This window comes from Dendrobates tinctorius, unplaced genomic scaffold (assembly GCF_039654945.1).
Source record: "Dendrobates tinctorius isolate UK_male_01 unplaced genomic scaffold, ASM3965494v1 ptg000208l, whole genome shotgun sequence".
NCBI lineage: Eukaryota > Metazoa > Chordata > Amphibia > Anura > Dendrobatidae > Dendrobates > Dendrobates tinctorius.
In genome coordinates this window covers 8,438,985-8,465,875 of record NW_027361875.1, presented here as the reverse complement: position 1 = coordinate 8,465,875, position 26,891 = coordinate 8,438,985, and the positions used below count along the sequence as shown (strand labels likewise).

The window sequence follows — 26,891 nt, the reverse complement described above, 5'->3', positions numbered from 1 at the left end:
GACCCCACGGGGTGGGATTTTGCGTGGAGCACCAGATCGAGGGAGATTATCAGTGGTCTTGTATGTCTTCCATTTTCTAATTATTGCTCCCACAGTTGATTTCTTCACTCCAAGCTGGTTGGCTATTGCAGATTCAGTCTTCCCAGCCTGGTGCAGGGCTACAATTTTGTTTCTGGTGTCCTTTGACAGCTCTTTGGTCTTCACCATAGTGGAGTTTGGAGTCAGACTGTTTGAGGGTGTGCACAGGTGTCTTTTTATACTGATAACAAGTTTAAACAGGTGCCATTACTACAGGTAATGAGTGGAGGAAAGAGGAGACTCTTAAAGAAGTTACAGGTCTGTGAGAGCCAGAAATCTTGATTGCTTGTTTCTGACCAAATACTTATTTTCCACCATAATATGCAAATAAAATGAAAAAAAAACAGGCAATGTGATTTTCTGGATTTTTTTTTCTCAGTTTGTCTCCCATAGTTGAGGTCTACCTATGATGTAAATTACAGACGCCTCTCATCTTTTTAAGTGGTGGAACTTGCACTATTGCTGACTGACTAAATACTTTTTTGCCCCACTGTATGCTATTATGCTGCAGCGCAGGTGCCATGTCCAGTGTCTGCATGGAGAAGGTTTTTTTTTTTCAATATGTATATATAATATTCACTATGTAAACTAGGGGGCAGGTCAGTGAGGGATCAGTGACCTGTCAGCAGTCTTCATGTCGTGATATGATTAGGTATTCATACTGCAGAATCCAAACAGGCCCGCCCCCGGGGCACGAGCATATCATTAACTCAAAACTGAAAATAAAGATTAAACAACCACAAGATGGATTTCATCAAGGTATCAAATTAATCAGTATAATAGCGCCAACCTTACACTGTCTGTAGGTTACTGTTCACAATCCTGCTGATAGGTTCCTATTAAGCAGACATTTTTATTGCTCATTTGGTTCCTAAATGCAATATTTAAGACGTTGTCTGAAATCTAATAGTCAATGACTATCTAATTTTAAAACCTAACCACTTTTGTAATTTGCATCAATTGAAAAGTCACTAATGTTTCCTCTCTCTTCCTCTCTATGATAATTTCCTGTTTTAGAATTCTTTTCTCACTTACGATGATGTTCAGATTGAGTATACCAACACACAATGGAGAATCTCATATGGAATGGCATGAAGGGCCTGGGGCAAGAGTCACTCCCCCTTGATTATTTTACCACCCTGAAATTGGACGTCATTAGAGGATGGCGCTGCAGTCACTCCCAACAGTTGCTTTCACTGCCCTGAAGCGCAATGTCATCGGTGATCAGTGACGTTCATTTCAGCAGCTGGTCTCTGTTCTTCGGAGCATGTGACGGTTGATGCACGTGCAATGTTCTCTTTCTCCATGACACGTGCTCTCCCTTTCAACATGCACTGGCAGAGTGCTCCCTTCAATGCCTCATCACTTCTCTGTCAATTCTGATGCATGCTCAACATAATCTACCTTCTTGCCGAACTTCCTATCTCTTAATAGGCAGTGCACTACATTTTTCACCCCTATTTTGATGAGTCAGCAAGGGAGCGCACTGCCAATGTGTACTGAAAGGGAAGAGAACGCGTCGAGCAGGGAAAGCATACTGAGCATGTGTCATAATTAACAGGCACATACTCAGTAAGTAGAAGTGATGAGCCAAAGAGGGAGTGCACTGTTAGTGTGCATTGAAAGAGACAGATCGGTGAGTAGACAGTGAATACCAAGTATGTGATGGAATTGACAACCGGTGCAAGCTCAGTTAAACCAAGAGGGTAACCAGCTGAGGGGCATGACCACAGCGCCAGCTCCTGATGACGTCCTGTTTCCAGATTGTTACAGAAACAGGAGAGAGTGACTGCATCCCCTTGAAGATGTTCCATTTAAAAATACTCAGTGCATTCAGGTCACTCAAACAGAACATCATCATAAGTGAAAAAACATTTTGGAAACGGGAAGTTGTCGTAGAGCGGGAACAGTAGGAAATTTTCAATTGATATAAATAACCAAAGTGGCTTGTTTTTAAAATGAGATAGTTAGACACTGACTATCAGTTGATGGACAACCCCTGTAAGAAATTTTCTAAATAGTTTTAGCAAATAAATAATAATTCCATCTTAATATGCTGCAGCGTGCTACAAATCAGATCCAGCTACTGCTCCTGGTGGATCTCTCCCTCCCTTCTCTCAGAGTTAGTGATAGCAGCAGGCAGGGGGTAGTACACAGATGTCCACAATGTGGACAAGGTAAAAAGCATGTACAGTTTTGAGGAGGGCAGAGAAAACAGACTACAGAAAAGGAGGGGAAATAAGTGTAGAATAAAAGCTGTGCTGATATATGAGCTAACGAAAACAACAGTACCCTGGATTGGATACACACAGAGCTGACATCCACAATAGAATAAATAGAAAAAGTGGCAAACAGCACTTACAGGATCAGGGGGATGCATGCTCAAAGTCCAATGACCCAGTCGGACAACAGGAATCCCAATAAGAAGAAGAAGAGCAGCATCCAATCCAGGTGAGAATAGTATAAATTTATTCAGCCATGAAGAAATGCAACGTTTCAACCACCAAGTGGTCTTTTTCAAGCATGGTTGAAAAAGACCACTTGGTGGTTGAAACGTTGCATTTCTTCATGGCTGAATAAATTTATACTATTCTCACCTGGATTGGATGCTGCTCTTCTTCTTCTTATTGGGATCCACAATAGAATAATCTGAACCGTGCATCAGTCTGAAAACGGCATATCAGGAAGGTCTTAAAACAAATGAAGGCTGAAGATTGCAGACTGAAATATAACTAAAGATAACCACTAACATGTGTAAACATATTTTTTTCTATGTCAAAAGTGTCCATAGCGTTTAAGACTCAAATGCAAGTACGTTATAACTTTTGGAAGGTAATAACTTGTAGGAGGCACCCTACCATTTAGCATTACTATGCGAGTTCTCTAAACTATGGCGGCTTGGCGCCATCATTCATACCTTTAATTATTGCAGCATGTGCTGCTGTTTTAGTCATTAGGTGGTGAGGGCCCATGTCATTCTATTATAGGGCCCAATGAATTTTAGTTTTGAACTGGCCTTAAAACTTTTCATCTTCTTAACCATGATGCGTATGAGTTGAACTGATTAGAAGCAGAAGTCAGAAAACACCAGCAGGTGACCGACAAATTAGCGAGCCAAGAACATTCAACAAAAATAAGCAAACGTCACGTCAGGACTCTGAAATGTCTGGAAAATTAACTGTATTGGAAAAAGGTGCTATGTGCCATTCATTCTTATAGGCTGGATCCTGTTTAAAATAATGCCATAAAACAAGCCAGCTGGGGGCCACAGAACGGCCTTGCACATCTACACACAGCATACGCTGGCTTAGGTAGAGGGGGAAATACAACGCTAACGAAAAGTAGTTCTTTACAAAAGTCATTAATTCTTTACTGTGACATTTCAGCTGACAGGATGGGGCGCAGAGAACACGAGAGGCAGGTAGAAGACAAGCTGATGGAAACTCCGAAAGGAAAATTTTAACACCAACTGATCCCTGAGAGTATTTGCAAATGTCTAAAGGCCGGAGCCCAGGTTTCTAGGCTAATCCTCCGTACAAACATTTACCCCAATAAACATTCAATCTGTTAATGCTAGCCATAAAGCTGTCAGCCCTTCATAAACAGACTGCCTTGAGTAGCTTAACTTTCCTGTGGCTGTCAATGCAAACCGGACCCTAAAACTCCTGCAGCCAAAAAAAAAAAAAAGTAGAGGCCTCTCCCTTCCAGAGGAGCTCACGTAGACATGAAATAGTGCCATGCACCTGTTCTGGGAATCTAGTATGGGGAAGGCCGGGGTTGTCACAGCCACTGAAATTTATACTTTTTATAAATCACAGATTTCAGAACCGGAATTTTTTTTAACCCATTACATATCATTTTGATTAGAATTTTCCTCCAATATTTACTGTCTGATTTTAACAATGTCTCCTTTGTAAAGCGATCCTCAACAATAAGCTCATCACATGGTGCCATGCTGCCCAGGCCCCAGCGATCACCTCTGCAGAAGATCCTTGTAGCAAGTGTTACATTTTCCTGCAGCACCTCTTCAGGAGAAATTACGCATTAAACTATTCCGAATAAAATAAATGGATTGCTTGTGTAATTCACTGATTAGAAACAGAGATGTTCTTTGTAGCAGCTCAAATATACAAATTGCCTTTTCAGAGAGGAAGAGGACTAGAACTCTAGTGCCACCTATTGGAAGTAGCAATCCTCAAAGTCAATATCGACCTTTTAACGAGCCTTGCCACACAATTTAGGATAAAAGCAAAACCAGAATCTCAATTTACAGACACCGTGTTTCGGGGTGCTACCCCTCATCAGTGCAAAGTGTGAAATCTGGTTTGGCTGTGTGAGAGGCATCTGACTGGGATCCAAGAGGTAACGTTTCTTCTTGTGGACAGTGACAAACCACGCCTGGCTTGCCAATGTGAGGAGACTTTTAATCAATAGATCTTGGAATAATAATTCATTAATAGGGATTCTAGGGTAAAAAAGAATGTATACAGACATTACAGCACGGATCACAGCTGATTCTTTTTGTGAAGTAAAACTTTTCCCTGCCTGTTTTTAAACAATGTTTTATTTCAAACAAATTATCATTTACTATCCCGTGCTGTAATGTCTGTATATTTTTTTCTTCCTCCCCTGCCCAGGAGCTGTGGTATGATCAGACCATGTTCCTGTATGGTTAAACACAGCCATTACACAGTACACAGCAGAGAAACATTTATAAGATTATCTCAGCACAGCAACATTTTAATTAAACACATCGTATTATGGAAGTTATTACTATTCCAAGATTAATTCAAATGAACTTTTGTTGGTGGAAAAACCCCTTTAAGTCTTGAAATTCTCCTCTGGGAAATTAAATATGCAAATTGCCTCTTCAGAGAGTAAGAGAACTAGAACTCTAGTGCCACCTATTGGATGTAACAATCCTAAAAATCTATACTAACCCTTTAATGAGCCTTGCCACATGATTTAGGATAAAAGCTAAACCATAATTTCAATTTGCAGACACTGTGCTTCGGGGTGCTACCTCATCAGTGCAAAGCAGGGCCGGACTGGGACTAAAATTCAGCCCTGGCATTTGAAGCTACACAGGGCCACTAATCACATGGTGACTATATAATATATTTGTACACTTGTAGGTTACAAGAAGTGAGAGGAGATTAACACGACTATATAACATGTAGTCAGAGCTGTGCCCAGTATTTCAGCTCAGTCCTATTTATTGCTTTTAGGTACAGTACTCCTCCCAAAGCTCTGTCCCCTTTTGTACGCACGGTGACAGAATTCCTGGCAGAACTGCTATCCATTGGGCACCCAGACCCCCTGGTCATAGCTGCCCCTATCATACCTCCCAACTTTTGAAGGGAAAGAGGGACAAAGACTGCGGCGGCCACGCCCGGCCACACCCATTTCGCAACTAGTCACACCCATGTCCATGCCTAATCGCACCCATTTAGCACTGCTGATCACACTGACTGGTACTGAGGGCACAGTGGCTGGCATTATGGGCACACTGACTGGCACTAAGGAAGAGAGAAAACAGAGAGAGAGAGAAAAAAAAGAGAAAGAAAGGAGAGCAAGAGAGAAAGAAAGGAGAGCGAGAGAGAAAGAAAGAACAGAGAGAGAAAGAAAGAGGGGAAAGAAAGAACATAGAGAGACAAAGAAAGAACAGAGAGAGAAAGAAGTAAAGAAAAGAAGAAAGAACAGAGAGAAAGAAAGAGGAAAGAAAAAGAAAGAGGAAAGAAAAAGAAAGAAAGAGGGGAAAGAAAGAACAGAGAGAGAGAGAAAGAAAAAAGAAAGATTAGAGAGAGAAAGAAAGAACCAACAGAGAGAGAGAACGAAAATGAGGGAAAGACAGAACAGAGAATGAGAAAGAAAGAAAGAAAGAAAGAACAGAGAAAGAAAGAAAAAGAGAGAAAGAAATAAAGAAAGATTCTATAAAGATACTATAGCAGCCCGGCTCCCATTGTAGTGCCCACCTGAGCCTCCCGATGCAGGACATATCATGATCCGCTCACTTCGCTGGCAACCCCGATTCCAAGGCGATCCTGCGGTCTGTGCTGTCGGAGGACATGGTGATGGATCTGAAGCATTCCTGGTTCCGTCACAATCTCCTCATGAAATTACCTAATTTCCGGTCAGCTTCCAGCACATCACTTCAGATGGAACGTCATGTGTGTGTTTTAAAATGCTCCTCAGGGCTCCGCCATGTACTGCTGTGTCCGTGGGAAAAGCCCGCTTTGTATGCTTTGTACACACTTGGCTCCGCTCCGTACATCCCGTACACATATGGCTTCACTGCGTACATACACGGCTCCGCGGCTCCTCTCTGTACACCTCGTACACGCGTGGCTCTTCTCTGTACACCTCGTACACACGTGGCTCCTCTCTGTACACCTCGTACACACGTGGCTCCTCTCCGTACACCTCGTACACACGTGGCTCCTCTCCGTACACCTCGTACACGCGCGGCTCCGCTCCGCACACCTCGTACACATGCGGCTCCGCGCCGTACACCTCGTACACACACAGCTCTGCTACATCTACCCTGTAAACCCCTCCTGACCCCACACATACTTACCTCATCCAGCACCATGACAACAGCACAGCAGAGTCTTGCAGACACCAAGAGGTAAGGCTGAGCGCACAGGACCTGTGATGAGGTCACAGGCGGGGCGGAGTCAGGGGTCACATGATCAGGGGTCTGGACAAAGGCTCCTGATCATGTGACCCCTGACTCCTCCCCTCCTGTGACCTCATCACAGGTCCTGTGAACAGAGAAGAGAGCAGGCAAGTGACGCTGTGAGTGTCTGCGGGGGGAGGTCTCATGCTACGGCGATGATGGGGTGCGTGGGGGGGGCGTGGCGGCCTATCTCCCTGCAGTGCGGGAGGGTTGGAAACTATAACCGCCGTGCCCGCAGAGGGCCGGCGGCAGGAGCAACAGCCAGGCCAGTGGCCGAATCAGCTGGCAAGCGGCCAGATGATCAGGCGCTGCTGCCCGCGGCCCACATGACAGCGGCCCAGCGGGAAAATGCCCGGTTGGTTATATTACCAATCCGGGCCTGGTGCAAAGTGTGAGATCTGGTTGTAGCAGCTCTTCACACTAGCTGAACATCCTGCATGAGCCGCCCTCTCCCTAACTTAATTGTAGAAATTAGATTTATTAATAGGGATTCTATGGAATGAATAAAAATGCTGGAAAGGAATTAAAGGTCCTTCTCTGTTCACTTCACAAGGTGAGCGTGGCAAGAGACATCACATCTACCAATACCTGCCGGGACACGTATCATGCACCTGTCCCACTCACCTGCCGATAGTGCTGGGACGTATGGACGATTGGCAGGTATCAAGCATCTGTCCAGCTCATTAAAACAGGACAGGTGCAAAATATCCTGGCAGGCATCAGGACATATGACGCCATGTGCCCTGCTCACCTCTTGATGTGGAAGAGAGCAGAGTAGGATTAACCTTCTATCGCAATATAATGGTTATTTTAAATGCTTGTGGGAATGGGTATTGGACAGCAGATGGTTCAAGTGAATATATCACAATACAAATAGCATACATTATTAAGTAGATCTCATAGACCTGGTGAGGTTGCTGTACTTACACTGAAAATCCACATCAGAATGGTTGCCTATTACTTTTTGGAAATGTCATTGCTAGTATTATAATAAGGATTTTATCAGTCCTGCTCTAGCTGTTTAATTTCCCTATAGAGCCAAAACAGGGGAAACAAAATGGCTATTAAAATCAACACAGGTCATCAAGAGCGAGAGACACTCTTTGTCCACCATTTCCTCTTAATACTCTAGATTTGCTATTGATTCTTTCCTTTAGTTTGAGTGTAGAACTTACGGAACGTGACACTTTATAGGAAGCACAGGCCCATCACATGCCAGGAACCTGAACTGCTATTCATGAAATGTTGAAGTGTAGTCACCAATCTCTGTCTTTCTACTTGTTAATAGATCCAATAGTAATGAATACGAGACTGGCTGTCATAGTTTGGACAGTGTTCTTGCCCTGCACTCACAGGGTTAAGTGTACGTGGCCTCTTTCTGGATCTGGGAGGGGTATTTATACTCAATCTTTACCAGGGTTCTCTGTCAGCTATACTGTTGTTCTGGCTGTGTGTCTGACCCCTGGTGTGCTTGCATACTGCATAGCTTGTTTGCTTCCAGTGTGTGACCCGGTCTGTCCCCTCACTCTGTACTCTGTCTCTCGTTTTGGTCTTATTGTCTTTTCCGGTCCTGACCTCCTGGCATGGCTATCGTTACTCCTTTACAGTTTGTTCCTATTGTACTGTCTATTGCCCGTTCTGGTTTTCTGATCTATTGCTACTTCCTGACTATCCATTCTGTCTAACCCTTTGGTACTGTCGTGCTATCTTGTGCTTTGACCCTGGCTTGATCTGGTTTCTGTCTCTGTCTACACCTCTTGGTAACATTGTCCTTTAGTTACCCTTCTAGGAGTTTTCCTTAGCTCCTAGCTCTCTGGAGTTTAGACCACGCCCCCAGAAGTCACATGCTTCAGGTCCTGTGAGCCTGGAGCATGCATCGTCACCACTCCTGCCCCACTCCACAGGTATCTTTGTGCACAGTTTTGTACTCAGGACACGTGCACTGGCTCAGTGAGAAAGTGCAGTGCGGTGTTCAGACACTGGCATTCTGCTCAATCACAAATATACCAGAGTAATCCTCCCTCACATGTGGGTACTCCGGTATAGAACCACCATGATGGAGATCGCTTCACAGATGTGACAGCTGGTAACCAAATTATGTCTGAATCAGGAGACATTTTTCAGGCAGGATTCTAGAATTGCCTATCTTCGTGTGGCATGGTTTTCTTGTTCCCATGTCTTATCATTAGCATTTATGTCCCAGGCCGACAGCTTTAGTAATATCTCTCAAAGGGTGACCATACTTTCAAGTAACTTTTGAGAATAAGACGTTCAGTGTATGTACAGTATATCCTTTCATTATATCACTTACATCCTGCATTTAAATCAGTTTTCCTCTCTGCATGATCTCTGTTACTTTTCAATCAGCTGGGTGCCGGAGACTTGTTGCTGTGGTCTCTGCCATGGACAGCACAAAGAGAGGGATACATGCTATTCATTTTTTATCACACTGAAAAAAGCACCAGCAAAATGGAACATACTAGATGGAGTTGTCTGGATGTGAATCATCTCTAGGGTGAAGTAAAAGACTTGTTAGAAAGTTCACCATGAGCTTTCTATGTTTGCCTCTGCCTGTTTCCTCTCCTTGTGTAGGTACGTATACTGACCTGGGGGTGGTCCTTTTGCACCGCGAACAGACTGGAGATAGAAACCGATGTGCGTTCAACAGATCTTCTTTATTGTCCGTCCTCCCAACGACCACAGCAACACGACAGCTTCCGTACACGCAGGCCCGGGTACCTTGCACCTTCTTCTCTCTCCTAAAGTGACGTCCCTCGCGGTTCTATCGCTGTGGCTGCCCTAGGCCTACCACCACAGCGCTTCGCCTGTCCGAGTCCGTCCGTCTGGTACTCCCATCTTCTGTCCTGCGGCTATCCTGTCAGGGCCACCCCCCTGACTGCCTCTCATTCCAGTCCCTTCCGGAGCTCTTCCTTTTTCCGTCTCTTCCTACGCAGAACTCCTCCTCCTGGACTGGCTCCATTCTGGAACTCTCTCCCTTTTTATTCCCCTGCCTGGGAATTCCCCTCTCGAGTCCCCGTAACTCTGCCCACCATGACTATGCGGTTTCTTAAGCATTAGCTGCTGTTAAGTCTTTTCCTTGCTTTCTCTAGTGGCCAAACCTCAGTACTGCACCGTCTCCTTTTCCTGCTGTTCTTTGTCTCCCCCTAGTGGCCAAAACCCGGTCCTACACCACCTCTTCCTGATTCCAGCTGTTTCCCACACGTATATACAAATTCACGTCAAGTATATTTACTGCCCATCTTTACATTCACTGTTCCTCTTCAGACAGGTCCATAGGTCAGTCCACTTCCCTACACTTGCTCCTCACTTCTCCTCCTCTCTCGCAATGGAATATAGTGGACTGACCCCAGATCTGTTAACCCAAACTCACAGCTTCATAGGTACATATGAGGCTGTAAGTTTGTGTCGAGAGACCAGGGGTCAGACTGGGCATTGCAGTCCATATATGGACCGTGATAATGGCTTGTCTCAACCTAACCTTACTTGTATTAAAACTTACTGTACCAATATAATCTTTTTAATTGCAAGCTTGATCTCTCCAAGCAATAAGGAAACTCAGAGAGTGACAATATGGGCTTAATACACTAATAAGTGGCATTTACTCAGGGGTTACATGGAATATTTGTTTAGAAAGGATACTGGGAGCAAGCCATAAGGATAACCAATATGGGCTCTTCCTAAGCTTCAGTAAAACAAAGGCATTGTATCGTACATTCTATGTCCATGTTCTCAATGCATGATCCCCACTTACTTTTCACTGTGATAGATCTTCTTGAAACAGTCACCCAAGCTCTTATAATTGGAAGGATCAGATGTATTTCTTTGGATCTGAAATCTACCAGATGAAACAAAAAATTATTATTTAGTAGTAGTTGCACTTAGTAGAACAGTCTGAATTTATACACAGTAGAAATAAAATCTAAATAAATTAGAGCCACTGAGCCCAGTTATTGGCTGCAGCAGTCACAGGTGCTGCAGTCATAACATCACCACAGCAGCCTGTAAACTATGACCAGAAGCAGCATTGGAGAGCTGGCAATGGAGCAGGAGAAGGCACGTAATGGTGATCTTATTGTTAGCTTGTACAATCCCATGGTGTAAATAGTTGAAAATGAAAAATCCCTGAAAATGGTCACTGTTTTTACAACAAACTTTGCATAGCTCAATAGTTCAAACAAATATAAGAAACTATATAAGATATGTTATTAAAAGATATGCTTCTCCTTCCCATCTCAAGAACTCGTCATTCACTCTGAAAAGCTGCTAAAATTATTTGTGCTGAAAAAAAGAAAAACTGGCAACTCATTGAAGGATTAGATTACAGTTCCCTATTAAAGTCTATGAATAGGGAATAAACAGGGAAGAGCAGAGGGAAAGAACAGGCAGAGAAAGAGACAAAGACTTGTACTGCAGTTTTCTAGTAAATGGATTACCTCACCCCAGTGGTGGATTCACAGCTATACTGCTTAGTAATGTATAAAAGCCGCCATGCTACTGAGCCATGTAAGTGTTTGGCCATCTGTTCATACAATAGATTTGCATATTGTAAATTCAGACAGAAGGCAGCAAAATCACAGAAAAACACATATGGACACAAGGAATAATGAAACAGGTGAAACAAGGAAAAATATGTATAAAAGTCTAGTTTCATCAAAGTATCCCTCTTTTACTGTGATTACAGGTTTACAGAGCTGTGATATTCTCTCATCAGCTTCATCAATGTAGTTACCTAGAATGACTTTCCAACAGTCTTGAAGGAGTTCCCAGAGGTGTTTAATTAGCCATTTTGCCTTCACCTTTTGGTTCTACTTATCCTAAGCCAACTCAATTGGGTTCTGGTTGGGTGATTGTGGAGGTCATGTTAGCGGTCATAGCACTCCATCCTTTTTCTTCTTGGTCACCAAACCCTTACATAGCCTCGAGTTGTGTTGTATGCCATTGTCGCGTTGCAACACAGATGGTGAAAATTACATGGGCTAGCATGTCGTTGTAGAATGATGTGGTAGCCATGCTGGATAAGTATGCCTTGACTTTGGTAATAAATCCTTAGTGTCACGAGTAAAGCGACCCCAATATCAGCATACCTCCTCCTTCATGCTTCACGGTGGGCACCACACATGTAAAACCATCTGCTCATCTTTTTTACTTCTCACAAAAGCATGGCTCTTGGTAACAAAAATCTCAAATTTTGACTCATCAACCACAGTACAGATTTCCACTGATCTAACATCCAGTCTTTGTGTTGCTTAGCCCAGTCAAGTCTCTTCTTGTTTGGGGCAAGCAACATTTCAAGCTGTCAATTTGCATTTTTTGAGGTTGGTAATTCTGATGAACTTATCTTCTGCACTAAAAATTAGTGATTTTCCTTTCCTGGTAGTGTCCTCATGAGAGCTAAATTCATCATTTGTGATTGATGGCTTTCATGACTGATCTTCAGGATACCTTCAAGGCTCTAGTAACTTTTAAGACTGACAAATCCTCATTAAAAGTAAGCATGCACTGTTATTTCTCTACTCAGTTGAGTAATTCTTGCATTCTTGCTAAGAACAATTGTCGAATACGGCTCAATGCTGTATGAAACTACATACCAGCACTGCCTTTGCAAAACTCACCCTATGGTCGCAAACACTTTTTGAAGGCTGCTGATTACACAAATGAACTCTTGACAAGGCATTCAAGGAGATATCTAATGAAGCTGCTTGAGAGAATGACAAAGGAGTATAAAGTTGTCAGAGTAAAAAGAGGGTACCATGAGGAATCTAAGGTTTCTAACATTCTGGTTTACTTCACATGTGTTTCCATACCCCTTGCTTCCCTTCATGCTTTTGCTGCCACCAGTCTGATTCTACAATATGCACACTCCAATAATAACAGGGAAAAAACCACAGCACGAACGGATGTGTCCAAATGTTTTACTGGTACTATAGAAGAATTGAAAGAGAAATCAAAGGCTATATAAGTAGTTATGGTCCTAATGTATAAGTCTGTAGCTTCCCAAACCATATGCACAATGTCACAAAGTGTTTCTCCCCTTCCTCTCTGTTGTGTTAGGTTAATCAGGCAAATAGGAACAGAATTACAAGATACAAAAATCATGAAGGAACCTGATGTAGAAATGGAGGACACACGGGACATACCAATATTTTTTTTGCCCACAGTTTCCATTGGCTTGAGCATTCATTTAAATCAGCCTGGAATGCCTCGCCAGATTGATTCTTGTAAAAGGAGCCTGACACAAACTTTTTTTTTTTTGCAAAGCTTGTGATCTAGTGCGACTAATCTCACCTTCAACTATACTGAATATAATGGTCAAATTTATGTGTTGCTAGAGTAGAAGCACTAGTATTGGGGCTACATCTGTGCTGTCAACAGAACAGGTACACCAAGATCATTAACATGTCACACCTACGGCAATAACACCATAATAACAATGCAGCCGCACAAAAAAGTGATTGTTCCCGGTGCTCACTGCCCCCACAGTCCCACCTTGTCCTACGGTTTCCCTGCGGAGTGTGGATGGGGACAGGATGCACTCAGTTAGTGGCAGGTTTCACGTTGCTATGTCTGGAATTTTGATCTTCAGATCCTGTTGCCTCCTACTCCTCTGGACTCCAATTTAGCAGCAGGGACATTCTCATTTTTTGTGTTTAATGATCGTAGAGGGATTTACACGAGAAGAAAGGTGCAGTCCACATTTTTTTTGTTGTTGTTCGCCTTTGAACAAACCATTTTTATGATCTCTGTGCAGCAGAAAACTTTTCTGTTTCCATTTTATTCTCCAGCGCATCTTGTCTTTTATCTTATATTATTTACACTATATAATAACTGTTTCAGAGACTGCTGTATACACAGTGATCCTTTCATATGTTGGATTCCTAAAAGGCGCAAAAAATATTACATAAGATATATAGAGTCTATTGACATGATGGGCTGTCTAGTTAATGCATGGAGATAAAAGAGTATGTGGACACTGAGTATTTGCAGCAGATTTTTTGCACAAAAAAAAAACAACACAGTCTTGGCAGGAAAAATATGTTTTTGCCACATTTTTATGTGCATTTTTACTTGTGTTTTTTGTTCCATTAATTTGAATGGGTGAAAAATGTGGAAAGAATTGACATGATGCAGATTTGAAAAAAATGCTCCACAGATGGAAATACGTGTGGAAAAATACACACTGTGTGCCTAAGATTTTAGAAAACGCATTGTTTTTACTTGTACTGTAAAACATTGCGTTTTGTTCTGCATTAAAATAACAGCACGGTAAAAAAAAAAAAAACGTTTTTGCCTAATAAATAAGGGACCTGGACAATCAACCTTTATTACCACTGATGCATTCAAATGTGTGAATGAAGATTCCCTTTCTTGTGATTATTGGCCATCAGCAATAACACATTTATCCATAATTCTGTACACAGTTCGTGAGCCTAGATGATGCAATACAATTACAGTAAACTGAAAAATCTATAGAATGTCTGCACACCCATTGACATTGGAGGGCCATTGCTTAAAGTCGTGCCAACATGTGACTTAGGGCTCATGCAGACGTCTGTGCAAATTGATCCAATCTCGGATTGCAATGCACGGACTGGTGACGGCTCTTCTGAACCAAGTATGACAACTTCATAAAAATTCATGAAGCTCTCACGTTTGGTTTGGGAGAGCCAGTTTGTGCATCGCAATCAGAAATCAAACCGATTTGCACAGATGTCTGCAAAAGCCCATAGACCACAAGCTCTACATACATACTAGATAGCTCTTGGGCAAAAGGCCAATAGCTATTTTTTTCCAACTTTTCCGGTCGAGTGCTCCTCCTGTGTTCTCAATGTGAGAGCTGCTGCCAGACTGTGGCAGTCCCACCGATAGTCCTTCAACCAAATCCTCCTCTCCCCTTACACCATGTGTCAGGAGGTTCCCACACACATTAGATGGTCAGCCAATCCTACCGGCATTGGCAGATTCGGCTGACTTATCTAATATGTATTTGGGCCTTCAGTTGCGTTGAGTTGCGTCTGTTCTTTTTGCCACAACTGCTATGCAACAAATGTGCAACCTCAAAAACCACGAGCCTTTTCCAAAGTTAGTCAATCCCAGATCTTATTCTTCTTGCAACAAGATTTATTTTATTTTTTCTAAAGAAAATTGTATCAACTGTCCCATGTAGGTGAAACACTCTTTTTATTTGCGTCAACGGAGCTGGGTATAGACTGAATGTCGACTTAAAATGGGCGAAAATACCAGCATCTACTCTGAGAAAGATGATTTGACGGCTGCTAACAAGAAAGAGCATCATGGTTTTTATATATACAGTATATATATATATATATATATATATATATATGACTCTGCTGCTATCTGGCGGCCACAGAACACTAGGAATCTCCATTCATGGCCCAGCTATAGGCACCCTGGGAGTAAGACGAGATGATGTGTTAAAGATGTTCCCATGTAACCAAAGCAGGATTTTATATGGGGCAGGGGAGACACTGGGCAGCCAGGATCAGGTTTCAGACCATACCAAGGCAATGCAACCTACACCGGAGCAGACTGGATGATTTTGCAATCTCTCTCCTCTGGTATTTAACACAGCCCATTAATAACAGCTTTTGGAATAATGACGCCTTTTTATTGGTGGCATTGCCAGGGATAATAGACATGTGCCAGTAACTTATCCGCAGTAATACAGAGATTATTAACATTATATTAGGACAGAAATTGTTAGTTTTTTACCTCCCTATATCCCAGCAGTAAATACTTTTTTTCATAGGTCATCACATAAAGATAGTTGTAGCGCTGTGTGCCATTTTGGTGAACAAAAAAAAAAGTAAATAAAGTGTTAAATCTTTTGTACAAGTTAGGCTACTTTCACACTAGCGTCGTGTGACGTACGTCGCAATGCGTCGTTTTGGAGAAAAAACGCATCCTGCAAAGTTGCCCGCAGGATGCGTTTTTTCTCCATAGACTTGCATTAGCGACGCATTGCGACGTATGGCCACACGTCGCATCCATCGTGCGACGGATGAGTCGTGTTTTGGCGGCCGCGACGCACACAAAAACGTTACATGTAACTATTTTTGTGCGTCGTGTCTGCCATTTTCGACCGCGCATGCGCGGCTGAAACTCCGCCCCCTCCTCCCTGGACATTACAATGGGGCAGCGGATGCGTTGAAAAACTGCATCTGCTGCCCCCGTTGTGCAAATCTTTCACAACATGCGTCGGCCCGACGCATTGCGACGGGCCCGTACCGACGCTAGTGTGAAAGTAGCCTAATTATGGCTATGGAGCTATTCTTTCAATTTTTTTCCTTTTTTTACAATATTCAGGTCTAATTCAATTAAGGAATCTTTATGTATCATTTACTACTTTAACTTTAAAACTTTATAATATATATATTGTCAGCATATTTGGGTATTAATTTGCACACATATTATACGGTTCTCCATTTAAAATGATGAATCCTAGTTATTACATATCTGAGGTTCATGGTGACTCTCCATAGACAGTAGTATTGATTTACATTACACTGCATGCAGAATTATTAGGCAAGTTGTATTTGAGAGGATTCTTTTTATTCATGAACAACAACTATGTTCTCAATCAACCCAAAAGACTCAAATATCAAAGCTTAATATTTTTGGAAGTTGGAGTGGATTTTTTTTTAGATTTGGCCATCTTAGGAGGATATCTGTTTGTGCAGGTAACTATTACTGTGCATTTATTAGGCAACTTAATAAAAACCAAATATATACCCATCTCACTTGTTTATTTTCACCAGGTAAACCAATATAACATCACAACATTTAGAAATAAACATTTCTGACATTCAAAAAAAAAAAAAATCAGTGACCAAAATAGCCACCTTTCTTTACGATGACACTCAAAAGCCTTCCATCCATAGATTCTGTCAGTTGCTTGATCTGTTTACGATCAACATTGTGTGCAGCAGCCACCAAAGCCTCCCAGACACTGTTCCGAGAGGTGTACTGTTTTCCCTCCCTGTAGATCTCACATTTTATGAGGGACCACAGGTTCTCTATGGGTTTCAGATCAGGTGAACAAGGGGGCCATGTCATTATTTTTTCTTCTTTTAGACCTTTACTGGCCAGCCACACTGGGGAGTATTTGGATGCAAGTGATGGAGCATTGTCCTGCATGAAAATCATGTTTTTCTTGAATGATACCGACCTTTCTGTACCACTGCTTGAAGAAGGTGTCTTCCAGAAACTGGCATAAGGTCTGGGAGTTGAGCTTCACTCCATCCTCAACCCGAAAAGGTCCCACAAGTTCATATTCATGCAAGCGACACTACTCTGTCCTCCTCCTCCTGGACCTGTCGGCTGCCTTTGACACAGTGGACCATTCCCTATTATTACAGACCCTCTCATCCCTCGGCATCACAGACTTGGCCCTCTCCTGGATCTCATCATACCTAACAGACCGGACATTCAGCGTCTCCCACTCACACACCACCTCCTCACCTCGCCCCCTATCTGTCGGAGTCCCACAAGGTTCAGTCCTAGGGCCCCTGCTGTTCTCTATTTACACCTTTGGCCTGGGACAGCTCATAGAATCTCATGGCTTTCAGTATCATCTTTATGCTGATGACACACAGATCTACATCTCTGGACCAGATATCACCTCCCTACTAACCAGAATCCCTCAATGTCTGTCCACTATTTCATCCTTCTTCTCCACTAGATATCTGAAACTCAACATGGACAAAACAGAATTCATCATCTTTCCCCCATCTCACGTGACCCCCCCTACGAACCTATCAATTACAGTAAATGACTGCCCACTCTCCCCAGTCCCACATGCTCGCTGCCTCGGAGTAATCCTTGATGCTGATCTCTCCTTCAAACCACATATCCAAACCCTTTCCACTTCCTGCCGACTTCAACTCAAAAATATTTCACGCATCCGTTCATTCCTTACCCAAGAATCTGCAAAAACCCTAGTCCATGCCCTCATCATCTCTCGCCTTGACTACTGCAACCTCATGCTCTGCGGCCTCCCCTCAAACACTCTCGCACCCCTCCAATCTATTCTAAACTCTGCTGCCCGACTAATCCACCTGTCCCCCCGCTATTCCCCAGCTTCTCCCCTCTGTCAATCCCTTCACTGGCTCCCAATTGCCCAGAGACTCCATTACAAAACCCTAACCATGACATACAAAGCCATCCACAACTTGTCTCCTCCATACATCTGTGACCTCGTCTCCCGGTACTTTCCTGCACGCAACCTCCGATCCTCACAAGATCTCCTTCTCTACTCCCCTTTTATCTCCTCTTCCCACAATCGCATACAAGATTTCTCTCGCGCATCACCCCTACTCTGGAACTCTCTACCACAACATATCAGACTCTCACCTACCATCGAAACCTTCAAAAAGAGCCTGAAGACCCACCTCTTCCGACAAGCCTATAACCTGCAGTAACCACCGATCGACCAAACCGCTGCACGACCAGCCCTACCCCCGCCTACTGTATTATCACCCATCCCTTGAAGATTGTGAGCCCTCGCGGGCAGGGTCCTCTCTCCTCCTGTACCAGTTATGACTTGTACTGTTTAAGATTATTGTACTTGTTTTTATGTATACCCCCCTCACATGTAAAGCGCCATGGAATAAATGGCGCTATAACAATAAATAATAATAATAATAATAATATTTGATGATACCAGCCCATACCAGTATCCCACCTCCACCTTGCTGGCGTCTGAGTCGGAGTGCAGCTCTCTTCCCTATACTGATCCAGCCTCGGGCCCATCAAGAGTCACTCTCATTTCATCAGTCCATAAAACCTTAGAAAAATCAGTCTTAAGATATTTCTGGGCCTAGTCTTGACGTTTTATCTTATGTTTCTTGTTCAAAGGTGGTCGCTTTTCAGCCTACCTTACCTTGGCCATGTCCCTGAGTGTGGCACACCTTGTGCTTTTTGATACTCCAGTAATGTTGCAGCTCTGAAATATGGCAAAACTGGTGGCAAATGGCACCTTGGCAGCGTCACACTTGATTTTCCTCAATTCATGGGTAGTTATTTTGCGCCTTTTTTTATCAACACGCTTCTTGCGACCCTGTTGGATATTTGCCATGAAAAGCTTGATTGTTCGGTGATCACGCTTCAAAAGTTTGGCAATTTGAAGACTGCTGCATCCCTCTGCAAGACATCTCACAATTTTTGACTTTTCAGAGTCCGTCAAATCTCTCTTCTGACCTATTTTGCCAAAGGAAAGGAAGTTGCCTAATAATTAAGAACACCTTATATAGGGTGATGGTGTCATTAGACCACACCCCTCCTCACTACACAGATGCAAATCACCTGATTTACGTAATTGGCAGTTGGCTTTAAAACCTATATAACTTGGAGTAGGACAACATGTATAGAAAGGATGATGTGATCAAAATACTCATTTGCCTAATAATTCTGCATGCAGTGAACAACAGTTAATTATTGAAATTTTAGGCTTTCCTGATCTTACCTGCTGCTCCCATTTGCTGGTGATGGTAAAGACATAACAGTAAAAATACATATAAAATGTGAGAAGTAGCGCCCTTTTTGCATATAGTGTACGTCTAAGGGCTGGTGCGCACAATTTGGATAAAGTCGCATTGCACGGTTCCATGTTGAAAGGTGCTGTGCCTGGGGTCGGAGTTCCTGGGGCGCCCGGATGAGAACCGATATACAATTGTAATAATTAGCATTTTCATGGGAATATTCACCTTTCTAACACAGCTGTGCAACATACCTAATTTTACCGAGATAAATCACTACTTACTGTTTGCCCTTTATGAAAATGGGAATACTGGTGGAAACCCTATATGTAAGTGTAAGTTGTATTGGCCATCATCCAGCTTTCACAGGAACAGAACATTTACCATCTTGATGGAAGATGCCAATTAAACTTAGATTTATAGTTACTGCAGATTTTTTTTCCATTCTGAAAGATTAGCAAAGGCTGCAGCCGATCAGTGGCTGCTGATTGGCTGCAGGGGTCACATTGGATGGTATCAACGCCTTTTGGAGCAGCAGTCATCCAGAAAGTCAGGATTTTACATATTTTTTGGGAATTTTATGTGGGGCACTTTGGAAGATAAAAATGAGTTGGCCAGTACACACCAGAATGGGGACTGGAACGAAATGGAGTCAAATTTAGTAACTTTTTAAAAAGTTGCAATTGATGAATCAGGAAAAAAACAAACATCTGTAATTGCTAAATTCCGACCACAACGTAGAAAACAAAAACAAAACAAAAAAAAAAGTAGGAGAGCACATATAGAATATACTATATATAGAATAAATGGATTAAAAATGCATTAGATAGGGACTGCTTCGTGAAGGGTTACCGTGACGTGGAGAAGCGGCTTGGTATACATTTTTTGCAAAAAACGTATCGACTAAATACCCTGTATTTGTTATATAGAACTTGCTGATTACTGTCATGTTTTTTACTGCAGAGTATTTTTGCAAATTCGTCATTTTGTGTTTTCTTGTTGTGCTTTATATATATAGAATAAAGGAGCAAATAAAATAATGAAATGGGTACAAACAAAAAAAAAAATAAGAACAAAACTAGACAACAAAGCAGGCGCAAAGGCAACGGTGAACCGGTGCCTAAAATGTGCCTGCATGAGCAAAGATACAGAATCCACGTTTTGCATTATGTTTTCGGTGGTCACAAAAGAGAGGGTTAACCTAGGTATGATTATCAGTTTTAGGTCTAATACTTTCCTTAGCCTCCAAGTGAGCATACAGCAACCTCTGACCCATGTAAATCAGAGTTCGCTGGGTTAATGAGCCGAATCGACCCCCAGAAGCCCACAAACAGTTTCCCCTTTCCTTAGTTCCATAAGGTCTCCAGATGTAACACAGACACATCTCCACATACTGACATCAAGCACACGCAACACAAGAAGACTGCAGTTACCTGGCCAGCCGGGCACTACAGGAATCAGACAAAGACACTCAGCAAGGTTAATAGATGAAGTTTTCATAGTGGGAAAACTAATTTGAAAAGTGATAGTGTAATATCGGTCATATCTATTTAATCTGCTGAATACAATACTCCCGGATTGGTATTTTTTATTATTATTATTATTACTGTACCGTCATGGGAGTAGTAACAAGGATGAAAATTGGATCCTTTGATAATGAACCCAAGAGAGCAGCAAACATACTAAACTGAAAAAAAATCTGATGACAAAAGGAGAAACCAAAGACACTCATCATCAGGTGAATCTCCAGATTGTAACGTGCTATGGAATGTGAGGTTGGCACTCTATAATTATTATTACTATCACCATCATCAGGATAGGTACACTGAAATCAATAGGGCCAATTAACAGATCAGCAAAAAAAAAAATATATATATATATAATATATATTTTTTTCCATTCATACACATTTATGTTGACATGTGTTAAACCTTAAATTTCTCATAGTAACCCCATTTTGCTCCTATTACAGTTGAACAATTCTTGCGAGCAGTTTCAACCGGGAATGAACCCCCAATCATAATGTCAGTAAACTTACACAATTTATTGTGCACTATGTACATTACACAATACTACAAATCAAACAACAACAATCAGTGCAGGGCTCACAGACGGCTCCGGCAGTCTCCTTTACTTCTGTGTGTTTCATTCCATTGGTTGAGTGAATTTCACTGCCCCATATTATTTTAACAAAGTCAAGCACTGATGCAACAGGTCAGAGGTGAGGACAATAGTGTGTAATCCTGGGACCCGAGGCCACAGACAACATTTGTGCTCTTGTTTATGTTTTCATGCCAAGAAGCTCTGCAAGTTGGCTACACGGTAAACTGCACCATAAAATGTTTTACAGTCAGAAAGGTGTAAAGAAGACTGAACTGACCGTGCAGCATTACATGTGAAGTCCCCTGCAGTAACCAGTGGACACTTCTTGATGGAAATTGGGTGAAAAATGGCTTATGGCCTCACTCAGATGTCCAGATTTCACATTTTTCCCAAGAACAGAACACTTACACATTATAGTCTATGTGGCTGTTCTCATGTCGATGTTTTTTGAGGGCTATGTCCATTAAAAAACGAGCATGTCAATTTTTAAAAAGTCAAGGATCAAAATGACCTATTTAAGTCTATGGGTCTGTGAAAAACTTGGACAGTCAGCTGATGACGTCAGAGTTGCATCCTAACGGTATCCAATTTTAACTTACTGATAGAAGTTTAACAGACTTTCATAAAAGTTAGTTTTTCTTGTATGCAAAAAAAAAAACAGTGCCAAACACTAATGAAAATCTGATCCAAAACACTGATGAAAAAACCCCGACATGTATTAATGAAGTCTAAGAAATGTTAAAAAAATGTGAAATTCCCTAAAATTGATCTCATTCACGCATTCTATTGGAAACCTATAACAATAATAATTCATCAGAGGGATTGACAGTCTAATGTGTATGGGGGGCCTCCAGAATCTCACCTGAAGGATGATATTGGGGGAGTAAAGGATCTGGGAAGTTGGATTTCTGACGGACACAGGAACACTTGGCTGAGCCGACCATTCCTGCGCATGGGGGAACTCAGCGATCTGATGTGTATAGGGAGTTTTTCAAATCTGTGAGATTTATTAGATTACTCTATCCTTCAAAACCACTCTGCATAAGAACGAGCCAATGTCCTGTGACTGCAGAGTAGGCACATGGGAAAGGTGTTGTTTTTTTTTTTTTACAAGAGGGGCGTGGCTTTCAGGCTAAAATGCAAAGCGGCCTAAAGACACACCCCAGAGGAGCCTGTGGGACATGCCCAGTTGTAAAGACCATAAAAATCAGCACTAAATAAACAGGTTCAATATCCTCAGAACTGTACGGCGGATTAAAAAATAAATCAGGAGATCGGCAGGACAGAAACTAACTGGCCACTTCTGACCTGGCAACAGGTCGTCTTTAACAAGTTAATAATTATATACACTACCAGTGCAACCATAAGAGAGGATTTCGCTTTTTAGATTATTTGTGCACACCTCTTTTCAATTTAACTGTCTAAAGGTGCAATATCGGACCAAATCAATTAATAGGAGTGGTGGCGTTTCTGGATTTAAAAAATTCTATAAAAAAAAAAAATAAATGTCATACAACCTCCCTTTAAGTGATATTTAAAGCAATGACATCATTTAGACACTCGTCACTGCCCTTTTATGAATATATGATTTGCGGTCGTACAGATACCATGCCGCCTTAGCAAAAAAAAGAGCTCTCTGTTACAGAGCCATGTGCATTCTTGTGCCGAGTCCACCGCCTGGTTCAGCTCTTGCTCAAGGTAGGAAACAACTTAACCTATACCTTGTTTATGTTAATGTTTCCTTTCATATAGTCTAATTGGGACTGTTCATTTTGGCTGTCAGGAATTAGCAGCGGCGACCTTGATTCCACAAAATACATCATGCCTTAAGAAAACTCCATCTATTAGATGTGACGCACAAAGGGCCTAAATCACCGAGGACTAAATGGACGTGCTGCAATTTGGAAGCAATCTGTGGAGTATATTGTCCCACTCCGCGGCTTAAATATATCATAGGATTTCAGAGAAAAACATAAAAAGAAAGATCTGAGGTTTCTTTCCAAACAGAGGGCGTCAGATCTTTCTTTTCATGTTCTTTCTCGAATGTTCATTAATAATAATATATTTGTTTAACTTAATTACAATGGGCTGTTACAGTGTTTATTATTCTTACTGCCAACCAAAGCAGCATACATAAAAATACCGCAGTGCGCGCACCGTCAGGACTATATATCCACATAATGATTGCACTTCCACTTACACATAAACAGAATTTTTGGCCTGCTGTCAGCAATATATACACAGGCTGTCAGCATTACATACAAATCTGGGCTCAAAGCACAGATATGCAGGACACAGCTAAGGCTATCTCTATGAAGACTGTCATCAGGGGGCATAAATACAGCTTTGCTTATATTGTCAGCTCCACATATAAATACAGGTCTGCTTAGACTGTCAGCACGGCATTAATAGCAGCATCATGGATGTCCCTGCGTAATACTAGCCCTTAAAGACAATTTACCATGTAATTGTAATTTACATTATGGGGGATTAATCATTCCCTCCGAGCCAGTTTTCTAGTGTAAAAACTCACAATTTATGGTGTCCATTATATCCGTATAACAATGTGACTTTGTTTTCTTTTCCTTTTTTTGTTAAAAAAAAGATAGACAAAGATAAGTGGAATGTGGTCTATGGCCCTACAAACGTTCTATACACAATATAGAGCAAAGCTAGTGTCATGGGTTTACCGCAACAGAGAAGAGCCAGGAGATCACCCTGTGATTTCTTGCACTCCTGCACTGATTAGAAGCACTTATTATTTTTTTATTATGCTTTTGCTAATAGAGCGCTATCTTATTTTTCATCGCTTTACATACTGTACATTATCATCACTCTCCCCGATGGGGCTCACAATCAAGAATCCCTATCAGTATGTCTTTGGAATGTGGCAGGAAACCGGAGTACCCAGAGAAAAGCCATGCAAACACGGGGAGAACATACAAACTCCTTGCAGATGTTGTCCTTGGTGGGATTTGAACCCTGGACCCCAGCGCTGCAAAGCAAGAGTGCTAGCCACTTCACCTTCATATTAAACCGGCAGTGATCCCTCAGCGCACGCCTCAGGCCGGGGCTGCGCTACTGCATTTTGATCGTTATACCTACTCTGTACAGCGACTACTCACTTCTTGGATCAGTTTGAAACCCTGCGATCCCTCAATATCCAACAACAGGATCTGTGCATCACGGCACCTTCTCCCATTGCTCCCAGGATCAGAGACAATGGATTTCACGCATCTCCCAGAGTGACAGCAGCAGGACTAGTGCATCACGACACTTTCTCTCACCGTCCCCAAGGACCAAAGACAGCAAACTTCACACATATTCTACGCAGTCACTTAACAGCAGATAAAAAAAAACCTTCCTTTCCCAAGATTATCATCACACATACAGTATTTACTTATATTATGAGTGAATGACACCTGTTATAACAATCTACTGAGCTATTACTTATACGACTATATACTAGAGACCTCATCTGAACACCGGTCTCCCCTAATACTATATGTGCATACCTTTAATCTGCCATTTGGAGTTCTTTAACTGGTTTGTGCATTCATATACACAAACGTGTAGGGGAGGGGACAGATAAGGGCTAATTCAGTAACTCAATAAGGCACGTGGTCCCGGCATCTTCACCATCAGAAGCAAATCGGGAAGCAGGGATAGCTAGGTAGCAGCTAGCTTTAAAGATAGGGAAGGAGCCCCTAGCTCTGGGATATCTTGCAGCTGTACTGCCTAGAGATGTGCCTAATTTATTAAATAAGCCCTCTACACAGATTTACAAATTAGCTAAAGGTGTGAGGTATATGTAAAGGTATTATAATTTTGCTTTTTACATTTTTTTTAAAGGACATTGCTAAAAAAGAACTAAAAGAAACTATAGCATCACTTAAAAATGATATATACACCATGTTCCAAATTATTATGCAAATTATATTTTCTCTGATTTTCCTAAATGGTCGGTGCAAATGACAGTTAGTCTAATAAAAGTCATCACCCGTTAAGAGTATACATCAAATTTTATTGAAGAAACCTCCCTGATAGGTTATAAAGAACTGAAAATGCTCATTTGTGAAATTAGCAGCATTAAGAGGTCACATTCACTGAACAAAAAAGTTATTTAACTCCAAAACACCCTAAAAGGCCAAGTTACATGTTAACATAGGAACTCTTCTTTGATATCACCTTCACAATTCTTGCATCCATTGAACTTGTGAGTTTTTTGAGAGTTTCTGCTTGTATTTCTTTGCATGAAGTCAGAATAGCCTCTCAGAGCTGCTGTTTTGATGTGAACTGCCTCCCACCCTCATAGATCTTTTGCTTGATGATACTCCAAAGGTTTTCTATAGGGTTCAGGTCAGAGGAAGATGGTGGCCACACCTTGAGTTTATCTCCTCTTATGCCCATAGCAGCCAATGACTCAGAGGCATTCTTTGCAGCATGAGATGGTGCATTGTCATGCATGAAGATGATTGTGTTCCTGAAAGCACGTTTCTGCTTTTTATATCATAGAAGAAAGTTGTCAGTCAGAAACTCTATATACTTTGCAGAGGTCATTTTCACACCTTCAGGAACCTTAAAGGGCCCTACCAGCTGTTTCCCCATGATTCTGGCCCAAAACATGACTCCTCCACCTCCTTGCTGATGTCGCAGCCTTGTTGAGACATGGTGGCCATCCACCAACCATCCACTATTCTATCCATCTGGACCATCCAGGGTTGCTCGACACTCATCAGTAAACAAGACTGTTTGAAAATTAGTCTTCATGTATGTCTGGGCCCACTGCAACCATTTCTGCTTGTGAACACTATTTAGGGGTGGCCGAATAGTAGGTTTATGCACCACAGCAAGCCTTTGAAGGATCCTACACCTTGAGGTTTGAGAGACTCCAGAGACACCAGCAGCTTTAAATATCTGTTTACAGGTTTGTAATGGCTTTTTAGCAGCTGCTCTCTTAATCCGATGAACTTGCCTGGAAGAAACCTTCCTAATTCTGCCTTTATCAGCACGAACACGTCTGTGCTCAGAATCAGCCACAAATCTAAAAAATAAAAAACAGTACGATGATCGCCCTTAAGTTTTCAGGAAATATCTAATGTTTCATCCCTTGATCAAGGCATTGCACTATTTGATGCTTTTCGGCAGCAGAGAGATCCTTTTTCTTTCCTATGTTACTTGAAAACTGTGTCCGGCTCAATAGTGTGGAACATCCAGTTTTCCTTTTATAGGGCTGACATGGCAATCTAATTATCACAGGTATCTGAGATTGATTTCAGTGATCCAAAGAACCCTGAGACACAATACCATCAATGGGTTTCATTAAAACAAAAAATGCTATGACACTTAAAAATATTCTGCATAATAATTTGGAACATGGTGTATGTTGTTCTTTCATTTTATTAATAGGTTTAGTGATACATTTTTCTGAAGAATATGGTAGATATAATTTCATGTCAATCATTTGTATCCTATTTGGCATGGGATTACAAATATCCCTTCCTTTGTGCAGCTGC

General features: G+C 41.9%; 1 protein-coding gene across 5 annotated transcripts in view; it reads right to left on the bottom strand.

Moving 5' to 3' along the window:
• SLC25A21 (solute carrier family 25 member 21) overlaps positions 1–26,891 on the bottom strand; it is a 584,350-nt gene that overhangs the window by 166,195 nt on the left and 391,264 nt on the right. For all 5 annotated transcript variants that reach the window (XM_073554205.1, XM_073554202.1, XM_073554203.1 and 2 more), the window contains one exon: positions 10,530–10,613. In XM_073554205.1, coding sequence (XP_073410306.1) covers positions 10,530–10,613 — 84 coding nt within the window. The remainder of the gene's footprint in view (positions 1–10,529; positions 10,614–26,891) is intronic.